At 36.6% G+C, this 15,238-nt stretch overlaps 1 protein-coding gene and 1 long non-coding RNA gene across 2 annotated transcripts; both read right to left on the reverse strand.

Annotated features, from left to right (window-relative positions):
• Nucleotides 1–522: 522 nt before the first annotated feature.
• On the reverse strand, nucleotides 523–981 carry LOC131018864 (uncharacterized). The gene has a single exon (XM_057947561.1). It carries the CDS (start codon nucleotides 979–981, stop codon nucleotides 523–525), a length of 459 nt encoding a protein of 152 aa, XP_057803544.1.
• A 4,067-nt stretch (nucleotides 982–5,048) lies between these two features.
• On the reverse strand, nucleotides 5,049–7,858 carry LOC131016037 (uncharacterized). Its single transcript, XR_009098833.1, has 3 exons — nucleotides 7,828–7,858; nucleotides 5,947–6,009; nucleotides 5,049–5,338 (listed from the first exon to the last, which is right to left on the reverse strand). It is a non-coding gene; the product is annotated as an uncharacterized LOC131016037 (long non-coding RNA).
• Between the last annotated feature and the right edge of the window lie 7,380 nt (nucleotides 7,859–15,238).

The raw sequence follows: 15,238 nt of genomic DNA on the forward strand, positions 1-15,238 counted from the left end.
GTAGCCCACCCTTATATATATATAGGGTTTGCATCTATAGAGAAACAGCCCTTATATATAGAAAGAAGAATAAATCTGATCCATCCGTTCGTTGATGATGGGCGGCCGAGATTAATTCAATCTGGTAATTTAATAATTAAGATTTTAAGCCGTTTAATGAATACCTCGTTCATAAGGTTAAATCGGTCATCATACTTTTCCACAAATTTGTTCCAGAAATCATATCATGTATTTCACTCTTTCCAATCAAGGCTAAGATTTAGATTGAATACCATGGATTCTAATTATCGATCGTTGGTTCATTATTTTCTCAATTTTCTACGAACAGGTTCGATTAATTTTGGAGGAATGTTTTTGACATTGGTTTTCTTGAACTTTTGAATTGTAATACCTTTTTTTATCAGAAAATATAAATATAAAATAAAAAAGCGTTGGCACCAGCAGTGCCTAAAAATCAATCTTCAGTGAATTAATAGATTAAACTGCCGCTCATCCAAGTTAAAAAACTCATATCATTCTCACTTAAGCTATAAACCTTGTTCCAACTCCAAAATCTGGCCTTATCTCCCGGATGAAGCTTTGAATTTCCCATGTCTTGTCGTCAAACCTGCTATCATTACGATACTTCCACAACATCCAATTGACACACATCCACAATGCCGAGAGGAATTTGCAACTCTTCTTTTTTCCCATGTTCGTAAAGGCGTCGAAGTGTGCAATAATATTTTGTGGATGTGGAGCACTGACTCTCAGCCATTTCTGCATTTTGATCCACACTGCTTCTGATTTTGGGCACGTCAAAAACACATGCGCTATCGATTCGAATTGATTGCAGCAAGCATTAGACCAGCCCTCCTCTTCGCCAACCAAGATGTTTCTTTTCCTCAAATTATCGCACGTTGGTAACCTGTTCCTCAGAATCCTCCAGCTCGTGACTCTTGCCTTCTGTGGTGTCGGTGTATCCCACACTCTTTTCAACATCTCTTTAATACTATCATAATATTAATATTGAACTGAAGTAATGTTTTGTGTCAACGGGAATCTTGATACATTGGTATAATAACTATTGAACCTCAATATATTACTCTCTCCGTCCACGAATCTTGATACATTTGTTTTCAGCACGAGAATTAAGGAATTGTAGATTAGTGTTTTAAGTGTGTAGGTAATCAAGTAGAAAAGTGATAAAGTAGAAGAGTGTAGGTAATAAAGTAAAAAAATAATAATTAAGGAGTAATAATTAAAAACCCTTATTTTTTGGCTAATTGTTATTATATTTAGAAATGCATCAAGATTCGTGGAATGGTCCAAAAAGAAATATGCATCAAGATTCGTGGGACGGAGAGAATACTTACGAACATTGGATGAACTCCACAAATAACATTATAACTAATGAACCATATTAAACTTTTCTATGAAACTACATTTTCTATTTTGAGCATGCATTCAGTTATATATGAACATTCATTATAAATAATGAATGTGGTATCCATAGCGAGTTTTCAAGTTTAAGTATATAATTCAATGAACAACGATAATATAAGTGAGATGAAGGAGATTAACGTGGAAGAAGAATCCATCAGAAACTGTAACGTATTCAAATCTTCCAAAAATAAGTGGATTGATTAGAACTGTAAAGGTAGTAACGGATATGTTTAGAGAGTAATTTATTATCATATCCTTTGTGCTAAAATTAACGGATATGGATGCATGAAATTAGATGAAATATTGAGAGTTGAGATAATTAGATGAAATTAACGGTTGAGAAAACTCAATGAATGAGTTTGTTTCTCTCTATATTTATATTTCTCCATTGAACATTTTCCTCTCTGTCAGGGACGGAGCCAGGAATTAAGTTCAGGGGGGGCTGAATTTACTACGGGGTTGGGGGGCGGTAGCCCCCGAGAATTTTTTTTTTTGGGCTTCTGTATATTTAAGGCATTTTTTATTAAAATACGAGCATAATAATAATAATAACAAATAACATTTTCATAGATTATATAGTTTCAATATATTACAAATTAGTTTCAATACATTACAATCTTTTTTTTTGAACATTTCGTATATTTTAGGCATTTTTTTATTAAAAGACAAGCATAATCTAAATAACAAACAATTTTTTTTGGGCATTTCATACATTTTCTATTAAAAGACAAGTATAATAATAATAGTAATAATAATAATGAACAATATTTTCATAGATTATATAGTTTTAAATAACACGATTATCCTTAAGTTAAGTATATATGAGTGAATATAACAAGCAAATCAATTTTTGTATAACCAAGTTTCACTATATTTTATTAAATGAATTTTGATTAGTTCAACTTATTAAATTGGATTTTAAGTAGAAATTATATTGGGCTCGATCATAGAATGAGCCACTAAAAAAATTGTATACACATATATATTTAAATAAATATTTATATAAATTTATATATTTATGCATATATATACATAGAAAAATTTAAAATTTTGAGGGGGGCGGTGGCCACTACCAGCCACCCCCCTGTCTCCGTCTCTGCTCTCTGTGTGTGTAGGGGGGTGGGGGTAGGGGTAGGGGTAGGGCTGTAAACAAACCAAGTCGCTCGCGAACTATTCGGAGCTCGGCTCGAATAAAGCTCGTTCAAGTTCGTTTAGAGAAGCTCGTAAAATAAACAAACCAAACTTGAGCTTAGTAATATTCGGCTCGTTAGCTCGTGAACATGTTCGCCAAGTGATTTAGCTTGAAAAATATAAATTATTAGTAGACATAACTTATATTAATTTATCCACTAAAATTAATAATAATTGTATTAAATCTCTAATTAATTTTGTTTGTTATAAGAAAATAATTAATATATTTATTATTTTAAATAAAATAATTTATTTTTAAAATAAAATAATTAATATTTTGAATATAAATATAAATTTAGAAAGTTCATATAGGCTCGATTAGGCTCGTGAGCCTCAAATTATTCGGTAAGTAAAGTTCGGGATTCGATTTGATACTTAACAAACCAAACTTGAGCACACCACTATTCGGTTCGGCTCGGTTCGATTACACCCATAGGTGGGGGTATCACGCTACATTTCCTCTCTCTTCATCTCTCCACCGCCGTCTGCCTCTCTATCCCTGTTCGATCGGTCGAGCAATGGCAGCCCACAGGACCGCTGCCGCTGCCGCCGCCGCTATCAACCCGATCGACACCCGCCACTCTGTCTCCAAAAATTGACAGCAACAGCCGCTGCCCTCAATCTCCCAGTTAATTTAATTTTTATTTTATTATTATTGCAAAGATCTTCTTAAAGTTTTCTTGAATTCTTCACCTGTTAATTTGATTTTTTTTATTATAATCAACACTTTGAACGAAATTTGTTTACTAAAATAGATAACAGAGGAAAATCGTAATTTGCTAAATATGCTCCGTTTGTAGGTGGGTAGACACCATTATAACCATTAACACGCCTCATTAACTCTATTAAGTAACCCTCATTTCACATGGAATTCCTAAGTTTTTCGACAGAAACGGATGAAAGTAGAGCAAGGAAAAACTAAATTTGCTGGGTTCTAGAAGCTTGAAAGACTTAAATTGCAAGAGACCTAAGGTAGCCTTCTGCTAGTCTATTTATGAAAAAAGAAACATAAAGTTCCAGCTTGTCCGTATGGTATGTGCTGAAGTTGTTCGATAGTCAAGTTTGTACCACTTCTTTGTTCGTGTATTTTATTGGTTCAAGAAAAATTTTATACAGATTTTACCAATTATGCAAAAGTTCAAATTGTAACTAAAAGGTATCAATTTATGCAAAAAACTTTATGTAAGTTTGAGTCAGTACCTTTGCAGTTGACAATAAAAGAATAATAGTAGGAGGGCGAGAGAAAAATATACCGCATTGTGTAAGATCCGCTTATTTTAATTTGTAGTTATTTATTATATCATGGAGTATGTTTTTGTGTAGATATTTTTTTTACTATTATATATTTTATTTTGAAATTTTGAATTGAATAGGATAGCTTGAATGTATGATTATATAATGATTTTATTTATAGGCATTCTAAATTATGCATCATCATATCTAACTCCAATTTTGTAGGCCATATCTAACTCGATCGATTTGAATAATCCAACAATATCATGTTTAGAAACGACGAGTTCATCGAAATTTTCCAACAATCTTCAATATTGCTTATGTTTTCAACGTAAAATAATTGAAAAAAATGGATTTATCCCTACCTTCTAATTTGGCTCCATCGCCTCAGCACATACCTAAGTTTAGAGAACGTCGGTGGCTTGGTTTGATTGGTTCCATTTTCGAAAAAAGACAAAACAGAAATTTGTAGCAAATATCTATTTCATGACTTTTTGCAAATTGGATCGTGGAATTATTGGGTGGATTCTACTGAATGTCTATAGTATAATTATTTCTATAATAATAGTGACGAACAAGATTTTTATGATGGATATCGTAATGAATATGAAATCTATAATTTCTTTTATTTGATGATAATAGAATGGATAAGTGTGTGTGTGTATTGTCGAAAAGGAGTTTATGAATCTGGAAATTATTGAGCTCCCATTTTGTGATTACTTGCACATTCCGAAAAATGACATATCAATTGAAAATTTATAGTGCTAATTTTGAATCTCTAGATCACAAGCAACTGAAAGAGATTAATAATTTCGACATTTATAGTACTTCAATTAACCTAATGGAAAAAAAAATGAACATCGAATTCACGAGTTAATGTCAAATGTTCGAAATTCACCACTTGGCCCACTTGGTTTCTCTATTTTATTTATTTTTATATATATATTTTTGAAAAGAGGAGGCACGAGTATATTAATATTGGAATTAAAGCTGAAAACTTGTGATAATTATTTAATGCATGTAAGCGATTAAATTCATATTTACTGGTTTCATGGACGAGATGAGGGTACGTTGTATATTAAATTGTCACGACCGGCCTTAATTAAGGATAATTAATCCGGGAAAACCATGACTGAGGAAGGGAAATTAAGAAGCGGGTTGAGAAAGGGGCGCATAAAAGAATACTCAAAGGACTTGAATACGCGTGAAATATTCCTTAAAAAGGAAAAAGGCATAGGTCGCATAAAAAGGGTACTCAAAGAACTTGTATACGCGTTATATTCCTTAAAAGGAAAAAGGCATCGTTAGGGGCTTGGCTAAAAACATTATCAGAGTTTGCAACGGAAGGTGTAACTAAAAAAAATCAGTGTTTACAGCGGAAAGCATTACTGAGATACATGTATGAAGACATGTATCCTTTCTGAGCCTACTTTAAGTTCGACAAAAGCTCTACTCAGCAACAACACTTCATCGCCCATCACAGCTCAACCTGCACAAACATAAACATCGAAAGGCTAAGTACAAGAGTACTTAGTGGGCAGTTGCCAAGCATATAACATAACATTATTAACAATTTCACAATATCGCATAAGAGGCATGAGTTTCTTTCATATCCTTTTCTCATTAAACATTTCCAAATTCTTAAATAGCATAAGGGCATTCTTCATCATCAATCTTCATTAACAAACATCGTGTCGTGGAGAAGGCCTTCCCCAACGAACACGGGCATCGCGCCGTGAAGGGGGCCTCTCTCAGCGGTCACGGCATCGTACTATTGAGGGAGGCCTCCCCCAATAGACGCTGTAACACAGGCATACTGGCATACTGGCATACTGGCATCGCGCCGCGAGAGAGGCCTCTCTCAGCGAACACGGGCATCGCGCCGTGAGGAAGGCCCTCCTCAGCGGACACGACATCGTACTGTTGAGGGAGGCCTCCCCCAACAGACGCAAGCATCAAACATAAGCATAAACTTATCAGTGTAAAGCATTCAAGCGTAAATAAGCGTAATAAAGCATACCACACTTGAAGATCCAATTTGCATTTTAAAGCATAACACTTGCATAGCATTTTATTTACGTGTAAGAAATTGCCCACCTGATAGCAAAGTTTTGCTAAGGTACTCTAACTCCTTGTGTAGTTCTTACTCTCGCGCTTGACCTTAATCACGAGAATATAAAATAAGACATTGCCTCGAGGAAAATTCTTAATTAATGAGAAAGCGTAATTTAACTATGCATGAATCTGGTATGCATGAACTAATACTCTGAGCGATAATCGGGAATTCTACTATTAATCCTCGTTAATAGATTTAGCTAATTCTCGTCTAGCGCGGTCGAATAAAACTGTGATTCTTCCTTCCTCATTGGAATATTCTAGTCGTGAAATAAACCTCGCATTTGTACTTGATTGAAAAAGGACTAACTCGGCTTTAAACGAGGTGTGACCTTGTAGAAATTATCAGGCTTTTCGATAGAAGCATCATTACTAGCGTAACCTCAAATAATTAATAGGCTCAAAAGAGAGTAGCCAATTAATTAAATAAACCAGTGGCTTAAATGAAATAAACAATAATGGCTTGCTTTAAAGTCGGAAGTCCAAAAACATTAATTAATAAACTGGGCGGCTCATTACTGATAAATAATTGGGCTCCATCAAAAATTGATACTGCTAGGCTTAGCTCAAAGGAGTAACTTCAGCTCAAGCTTTAAAAGAATTAAAGCCCAACTTAAAAAGTCTTCGACCCAAAACAATTAAAATAGGGGTCCAAATAATAATTAATGTGGACTGAAAAGAATTAATCTTAGCCCAAAAAGGCAATTTAATCGGCCAAAATGATGAATTAAACTGGCCCAACGAAATATAAATGGGACTAGAATAATAGCCCATCATAAAATATGCATCAGCCCAACTCCTTAAAAAAATTCGAGCCCAATGTAATGGCCCAACAGTTCAACTCAAAGCCCATTCCCAACCCTTCTTTTCTCCCCCCTATCAGCCGCTAACCCCATTTCATCTCTCTTTCTCTCATCTCACGCACATACTGAAACAAGCGGCGCCTCTCCCTTCTTCTTCGGCGAAACGCCGCCTCCGTCTCCGGCCGGCGTCGACTGCCGCCGCGCCTAAGCCCGGCGTTCTCCTCCCTCTCGATCTCGTCTCTCTTTTTTCTCCAAGATAGCAACGCCGCCTTCTTCCTTGGGTGTTCACCGGCGTTGTTCTCTCTCTTCATCGCAGACCCAAAAACGAGCCATGAAATCTGGAATGTCGCTGCTGCCGACTGGAGTTGCTGCTCTCGACCTTGCTCTCTGTTTCTCTACTCCCAAGTCATCTCCCCCTCTCAATCTATGGAGCGGAGGAAAATCCTTACTCCTAATTCAGAAATCGCCTCAGCTCGACGCCGCTCTACTATGAAATTCCGGCGAGCAGGAGAGTGTCCGACGCCCTCATCGATTCTCCGATGAGTAGTAAATCAGGGTAGGGCGGCGTCCGCTGCTCTCCTCTTTCACTCGCGTACACGAACGAGGGAAAGGCCGAGTTCTCGGTCCTCTTAGCTCAGACGAGAGAGTCACCGTCGTGGTTCGACGCCGTTGCGTCTCCCTGGCCCTCTTCCTCTTCCGTGCGGTTAGCGTCGAGGTCAAGCCGTCATCTATCCCCGTTTAAATGAAACAGGTACCCGAATAAGCCTCCCTCCCCTTCTAAATGCTAAGTTCAATATTTAAGTATATGTGAAGTCTTGGTTTTTGCTACTGATTTGTGAGAGTTTTCTCATTGCCTTTATCTCAAGTGGAGAAATATATATGTAATATTTGATTTCTGTATTATGCTTAGTCCCCTTAAGCATATAATCATTTGTATACTGAACGTGTGACTTGTTGGCTCCAAAAGCATATATACCCGTTTACACTTCTATATTCCTACTCAAACATGTGTCTGATGGTATGATGAGAAGATAGCTGAAATGCATTTTATAGTATTTACCTGCTATGCTTGGTGTTCGTTAGCTGTTTGTTGCTATTGAATTCAATGAGAAATTTAGGCTTGTAATTGATGTTGGCTGCTGTGGTGTTTGAATCGGTGGATAGAAACTGAAATAAATTGCTTATTTGCTTAACAATTGCAGGATGAACTTAATCAAAGGAGAAGAAAGCATTGAAGCCAAGCATTACCTTGAGAGCTTCGGCTGAAACGAACTGGAATTGGTCCTCTGAACTTTCGGATGAAATTAAAATGAGAGTGAATATTGCATTTGTTGGGTGGGGAGCAAGTGGTGGTGGAGTTGATAGTTAAAGGATTGGAGATATTGGTGGTGGTTGGCTGAGGGAGGAAAGCAAAAGATGGTGGCGCACTTGGCTAGTGCGTAGGTCTCATAGATATATGTTGAGTGGAGTTGGTGGCTGAGTAGGCCACGTAGAGTCTACAGCTTTTGTAATATACTAGACGATTTTCCCCAAGTTGGGAACTAGCCTGTAATCTGTGAACTGTAAATAAATACTGGCTTCGATTTTCAATCATCGCATTTCTATATCTTGCTTGATATCTTTTTCCTTGCCTGCTAACTTGATAAACTGTAATATAACTTAAATTAAATCCGTAGATTTAATCTGCGTTGCAGTCGGAATAATTCCTCGACTTCTAGTAGCACTAATAAAATATAAATGCTTCTGTTTTTCGACTAATAAATAACATGACTTTGTTAAGTCAGTTATAACTTAGAAATAATAATTATTGAATAGCTCAATAATCCTCGTCGCGTTTTTCTCATGCATACAAAAGCACACGGCTAAAATAATACTCCATCTCTGATAATAATAATAAAAAAAAATCAGGACCATAAACTGGATTCATTTATAAAAATTGCATTTACTAGTTTTAATCATAATTAAAAGAGCGGGCTACTACATACTACCCCTCTTAACAAAAATTTCGTCCCGAAATTTGCATATCTCTGCTAAAACAGTTCGGGGTATTTTTCCTTCATCTTGTCTTCAAGTTCTCACGTAGCTTCTCTTGTCTGCGGTGTCTTCATAAGATTTTCACTGCTGTGATTGAGGCTGATTTCGCAAATGTCCACGTATTGCTGGCAAGGGGGTGCGGGTGTTCTCAATTGTTGAACCTCGTTATTTGTTGGGGCTTTGCGTGGAGTAGTGACCCTTTTGGCCACAATTGTAACAACCGTTAGTTCCAGCCCGACAGACACTCCTATGCATCTTACCGCAATTTGGGCAAGGTGAAATTCCTCTCTGACCTTGGTTACCTCCAGTTGGCTCGAGGTTAGTCTGTGCCTCGTACCTTGGTTGAATAAACTGTTCGGCCCGTTCCTTTTCTTGCCATACTAGCTTATTAATCGGATTGATATTGTCTTCATTGTTGTCCCACTTGCGCTTCCCTTTGAGGGTATGCGAGGCTGCTGGTGGATCGTTTGGCGTTGAGATCAACAATGGGGCTGACTTGTCCGACGGCATTGCAGCTTCAACGTCAAGTGCCCTGTTCAGAGACTCCGTGTATGAGAGTCCTCCGTGGCTTGCTAGAGTCATCCTAATTTCGTGTCGCAGACCGGCACAAAATTTCTCTGCCATCTTCTCATCTGTGTCCACTTGTTGCGGAGCAAACCTAGACAGGTTGCAGAATTCCTTGTCGTATTCAACCACAGATTTCTTTCCTTGTTTCAACTCGTAGAACTCAGCTTCTTTCTTCTTCCTATAGCTTTTCGGAATATATTTATCATATAATCTTGTCTTAAAATCTTTCCAAGTATAACTTGCCCATTGTTCAGGTGTCAGAATTTTTCGTCGTGCTTCCCACCAGAAGTCAGCCGATCCTGTTAGTTGGAATGAGACGCAAGATAGGCGTTCCTCATCAGTACAACGTAGAAAGTTGAAAATGCGTTCCATTGCACGCACCCAAATCTCAGCTTCAGCCGGTTCACTCGTTCCGTCAAACGTAGGTGGATTTTGCCTTAAAAAGAGTTCTTCGACTCTCCTAGTTGGGGGCGGAGGGGATGGGTTATGTCCTTGAGCATCTTGTGGTTCTTCGGGTACAGCGTTACGGTTTCTGCGATTGTTATTGTTTCTCGCAGGGCGTCCTCTCTTAGGCGGCATTCTGGTAGCAAAGATGTGCCAATTAGTACACTCTAGCATAATCTAATACAAGCCTCTAAAGAATTCTTGTACAGGTTAACTTAATGACAACATTGATGTAGTAAGCTTTAAGGGTCCTTAGCATCTCATTTCCATGAGTCATATCAATTCTTAAGCATATAATATCTCATCATCTAAACTGGATACTTAGGCATAAGTCATGGAGATTTATAGCGGCTATAAAATCATGAGCTTAAAAATTATTCTATACGCATCACTTATCTTGCTGCCTTCACTATAGCCACCAAAAGATACAATCTAATTTCTTTTATGTTTACTTCTATGTTCTGTCGTAGTGGTGATCTCATATCTTAATAGCTCTATGTTCGTATGAATTCATTCCATAGGCATACTTAATCGTGTTTGCATAAATCATTTCATTCAACAACATAACATAGCTATTAACAGTTACACACTTTGTCACTTTTTGTAAACATTATCTCAAAACTTGAAATAGCTTACCATTCTGCTTCGTTGAGTGTGATGCGATGAAGTGCTGAGCTTTGTCGATTGAACTCTAGACACTTCTATATTCCTTCCTTAAGCATATAATCATTTGTATACTGAACGTGTGACTTGTTGGCTCCAAAAGCATATATACCCGTTTACACTTCTATATTCCTACTCAAACATGTGTCTGATGGTATGATGAGAAGATAGCTGAAATGCATTTTATAGTATTTACCTGCTATGCTTGGTGTTCGTTAGCTGTTTGTTGCTATTGAATTCAATGAGAAATTTAGGCTTGTAATTGATGTTGGCTGCTGTGGTGTTTGAATCGGTGGATAGAAACTGAAATAAATTGCTTATTTGCTTAACAATTGCAGGATGAACTTAATCAAAGGAGAAGAAAGCATTGAAGCCAAGCATTACCTTGAGAGCTTCGGCTGAAACGAACTGGAATTGGTCCTCTGAACTTTCGGATGAAATTAAAATGAGAGTGAATATTGCATTTGTTGGGTGGGGAGCAAGTGGTGGTGGAGTTGATAGTTAAAGGATTGGAGATATTGGTGGTGGTTGGCTGAGGGAGGAAAGCAAAAGATGGTGGCGCACTTGGCTAGTGCGTAGGTCTCATAGATATATGTTGAGTGGAGTTGGTGGCTGAGTAGGCCACGTAGAGTCTACAGCTTTTGTAATATACTAGACGATTTTCCCCAAGTTGGGAACTAGCCTGTAATCTGTGAACTGTAAATAAATACTGGCTTCGATTTTCAATCATCGCATTTCTGTATCTTGCTTGATATCTTTTTCCTTGCCTGCTAACTTGATAAACTGTAATATAACTTAAATTAAATCCGTAGATTTAATCTGCGTTGCAGTCGGAATAATTCCTCGACTTCTAGTAGCACTAATAAAATATAAATGCTTCTGTTTTTCTACTAATAAATAACATGACTTTGTTAAGTCAGTTATAACTTGGAAATAATAATTATTGAATAGCTCAATAATCCTCGTCGCGTTTTTCTCATGCATACAAAAGCACACGGCTAAAATAATACTCCATCTCTGATAATAATAATAAAAAAAAATCAGGACCATAAACTGGATTCATTTATAAAAATTGCATTTACTAGTTTTAATCATAATTAAAAGAGCGGGCTACTACATAAATTAAATGGGCCGACGCCTCACATTTTATTTAGGATTAAATACATGTAATATTACGAATTTTATTCGAAATTCACATTACTCATAAGATCTTTAAAAAAATTATTTTTTATCACAAAACTTAAATATTTGTTCAATTTTTCCACTATTTTATTTTCCTTTGGAATCGATGTGGCGCTATGTGGCTTGCCAGCATGCGTCATATTTATTGTTGTCCGATGATTTAAGCGTAATGTATCATTCTTGTACAAAGTTTTGTACAAATTTGTGATTAAATATGTATAAACTCTAAATGTTTCTTCATCTTCCTTCTTCATCCAGAATTCGTGTTCTTCTCCTTTCACCAAGGGTTATTCTTCTCTTTCTTTCTTCTTTAATTCCTCCGCACGTTCTGTTACCTCATTTTCCTTATTCCCTTCTCCTTCTTCGTCCAATTTAACTTACATAATATGTCTTCTTCTTCTTCTTCTTCCTTCTTTTTAGGTCAATGAAATCAAAAAATAAAAAAAAATAAAAAATAAATTCAGAACAATGAAAGAGTAATGGGCGAATATTGGACGAGCAATGGGAAGAGCAATTTAGAAGCCTATCTGTGCAATCATTGATCGTCGTCGACAGGAGAAAAAAGGCTCGGGTTGGATGAAAAAGGGGTCTTGTAGGAAGAACATCAGATTTAGTGAAATGGAGTGAAACTAAAAGTTCTGATCGTGACTCGCCAACGACAGGAGTATTCAAAAATCGTTTCACATTCTTAATTGAAATCGTCAGATGTTGCGATTTTAGGGATTTAGATATAGATGATAATTTAGGGATTTATGGTTATTTAAGATTTTATGTTGTTGGGAACTTAATGAAATATCCTAATCCTAGTTTTGATGATACCAAAATCAATAGGCTTCAATTGTAATAGACTAGAACTGTTCGAACTCAAGTGTTAGAGTTTTCTTTCTAGTTTAGTTGTTGTTCTAAAGATTGAAGACTGAAGACTGAAGATGCCGACTGAAGTATCAGTCGAAGTATCAATTTTGACTGATTACTTAATGCGCGCCACGTGGATTCAGCGGACTGATACTAAAGTCAAGTATCAGTTAAACATTCTTCCTCGGACTGAACCTCCAACGTTCAAAGGAAGCCACGCACCCCAGAAGTACAGCCGCATTAAATGCAGAGATCTCAGGATCGTCCTTTCTCTGCAGAGGACATTCCTTTTGGTGATTACCTTTTCAGAGATGTTTCATCTCCTGCTCTTCGAAGTAGCCGTTCTCACCAAACAAGGAACCTCGAAGATTGAAGCCTCGGCCCAAGTTCAAATTACTCTCTAACGGAAGAAATCTTGAAGACCATCTCCGCCAACAGATCTATTCAAGATGTCTCCAATAAATAGCGCTCGAGGATCACTTCAATCTTCACCGATTCAACAACATAAGCTGAAACGCTGCCAAATTTGTTACTCTGCTAAACCAAGCCTCTCCAAAGTTTGAATCGAAGAAGAGAATCACAAAGCCAAAAATCAGCCACTGCTGATTACATACATTCTCTTAGACCTAAGGCAAATATTATATATCCAAAGCCTAGGTAAAAACTGACTGCAAAGAACTTGTTCTTTCTGGTTTAGTTGGCAAGTTTTCAAACCTCTCTTCAATCAACCGAATTGAGTGTTTGTGTCGAAAAGGAGTTCAGACCAGTGTTCTGTCTCCGTGAGGTCCTAGAGCTCAGTGTGCACTAGGAGTGAGAAATTCAATCCAGTGGGTTGGTACTGAAGATAGGATCTTCAGTCGTTTCGGTCTGTCTGTACCCGCAAGCACACGTTCAGGTTTGTGTGCACCCGCAAGCACTCGTTCAAGTTTGTTGTGTACCCGTAAGCACTAGCATCGGTTTGCAGTGCACCCGTAAGCACTTGCCCAGTGAAGTTGTTGGTCTGATCAACCGACCGTGGATGTAGGAAGTGTTTTTCGAACCACGTAAAAATCTCTGTGTTATTTACAGTTTTCAATACTTACATTCTTAATTGTGCTCTTACCTTGTTAAACTGAAAACTGATTAATTGCAAAGAGAAACTTAACGACTGACAACGTGTTTAATTACACAGGCTATTTCGAAATAAAAGTTTTCCGTTGCGTGTGTTATCAGTCTAACTGATCTATCTTCTGATAGTCATTAAGATTCATAACATATCTCTGTTTATCAAACTCGACTGAAGTCTTATGTGTATCAGTTAAAGTCTGTGATTTAACTGATAACTCCATACTGAAGAGTATTCAGTATCAATCGTCAACCCTGTTTTGACTAAACTCTTTTCAGTAAACATGTTGAGTCAGTTTGTGTTTAAAGTTTCGTTTTAAACTCGAAAAATAGCCCATAGGTGTATTCTCCCTCCCCCCCCATACACCTATTCAAGACCCTCCGGACCTAACATATGTGTAATTTAAATCCATATTTATCCCACGTCAGTTTTATGTGTAAAGTTAAATCCACATCACTGCGATGTCAATTTTACAGTGACCAGAAATAAAAACGGTGGAAAAATTGTCAAAGTTTGAGATAAAAAAAATGATTTTTTTAAAGATCGTGGATAAAGTGAATTTCAGGCAAAGTTCGTGATATTACATGCATTTAACCCCTTTATTTACTACTATATCAACGCTTTGTCGGTGCACCGTCAAAACCATACGTGCACGAAAATAAACCTATATACTATGACTAATTAAAATTTACAGCCTACTAAATTATAAATTAAATATTAAATTTTATATTTTATTGTATATTTCAAAATTACATTAAATATAATTATATATATATGGTGTGGTTCTGGAGAGAACTACATTATTTGTGAGAACGTGAGAACCATCAAATCTAATGCATCCACTGTAAAAATTAATGCATTCGCTGTCAAAATTAATGCACTCAAAAAAATAAAAAAAAATTGCTCCCTTCAGGATTCGAACTCAGGATCTGCATTCATCCAACAAGATGATGCATCCACCGTAGATCTTGATGATCGAATAGCTGAAAATGGTTCTCCATTCTTATTTTATTTAGTGGTTCTTTCTTGAACCTCTCCATATATATATATATATATATATATATATATATATATATACTATAAACCAACAAAAATGTATGAATTTTATGTAGAACACATATGAATTCACTGTATAAAGGTATGAATTGCGAAAAATAAATTTTTTGCTACCTATGGGATTCGAACTCAGGATCATGAATTCATCCAACAAGGTGATGAAGCAACCGTAGATCTTGATGATCTAAGGGCTGAAAATGATTCCTATTTTATATTTTATGAAGTGTTTTTATTTTAGCTTACCCATATATATATATATATAGGGGCGCGCTCCAGTGAGACCCCCTATTTTTCGTGTAACATGAGGACAATGAATAAGACATATAATACTAATGAATAAGACGTATATCTAACAAACAAGATGTATATGCTGATAAAAAAATAAAATATAAAAAATTGGTAATGAATAAGACATATATATTGATGAACAATGCAGTACTGATGAATAACAAGATTTAAAATATTCTGCTTCCTCCAGGATTCGAACCCTGCGAAAAAAAAAATCACCCTCCAGATACAATATCAGCCATAGGATTGAAGAAATAAACACACCAGATCGTGCCCT

Source organism: Salvia miltiorrhiza, chromosome 3, assembly GCF_028751815.1.
Source record: "Salvia miltiorrhiza cultivar Shanhuang (shh) chromosome 3, IMPLAD_Smil_shh, whole genome shotgun sequence".
NCBI lineage: Eukaryota > Viridiplantae > Streptophyta > Magnoliopsida > Lamiales > Lamiaceae > Salvia > Salvia miltiorrhiza.

What these genes read in the sequence shown, in the direction of transcription:
- LOC131018864 (XM_057947561.1), bottom strand. Translation starts at nt 981, where the DNA reads ATGTTGAAAAGAGTGTGGGATACACCGACACCACAGAAGGCAAGAGTC.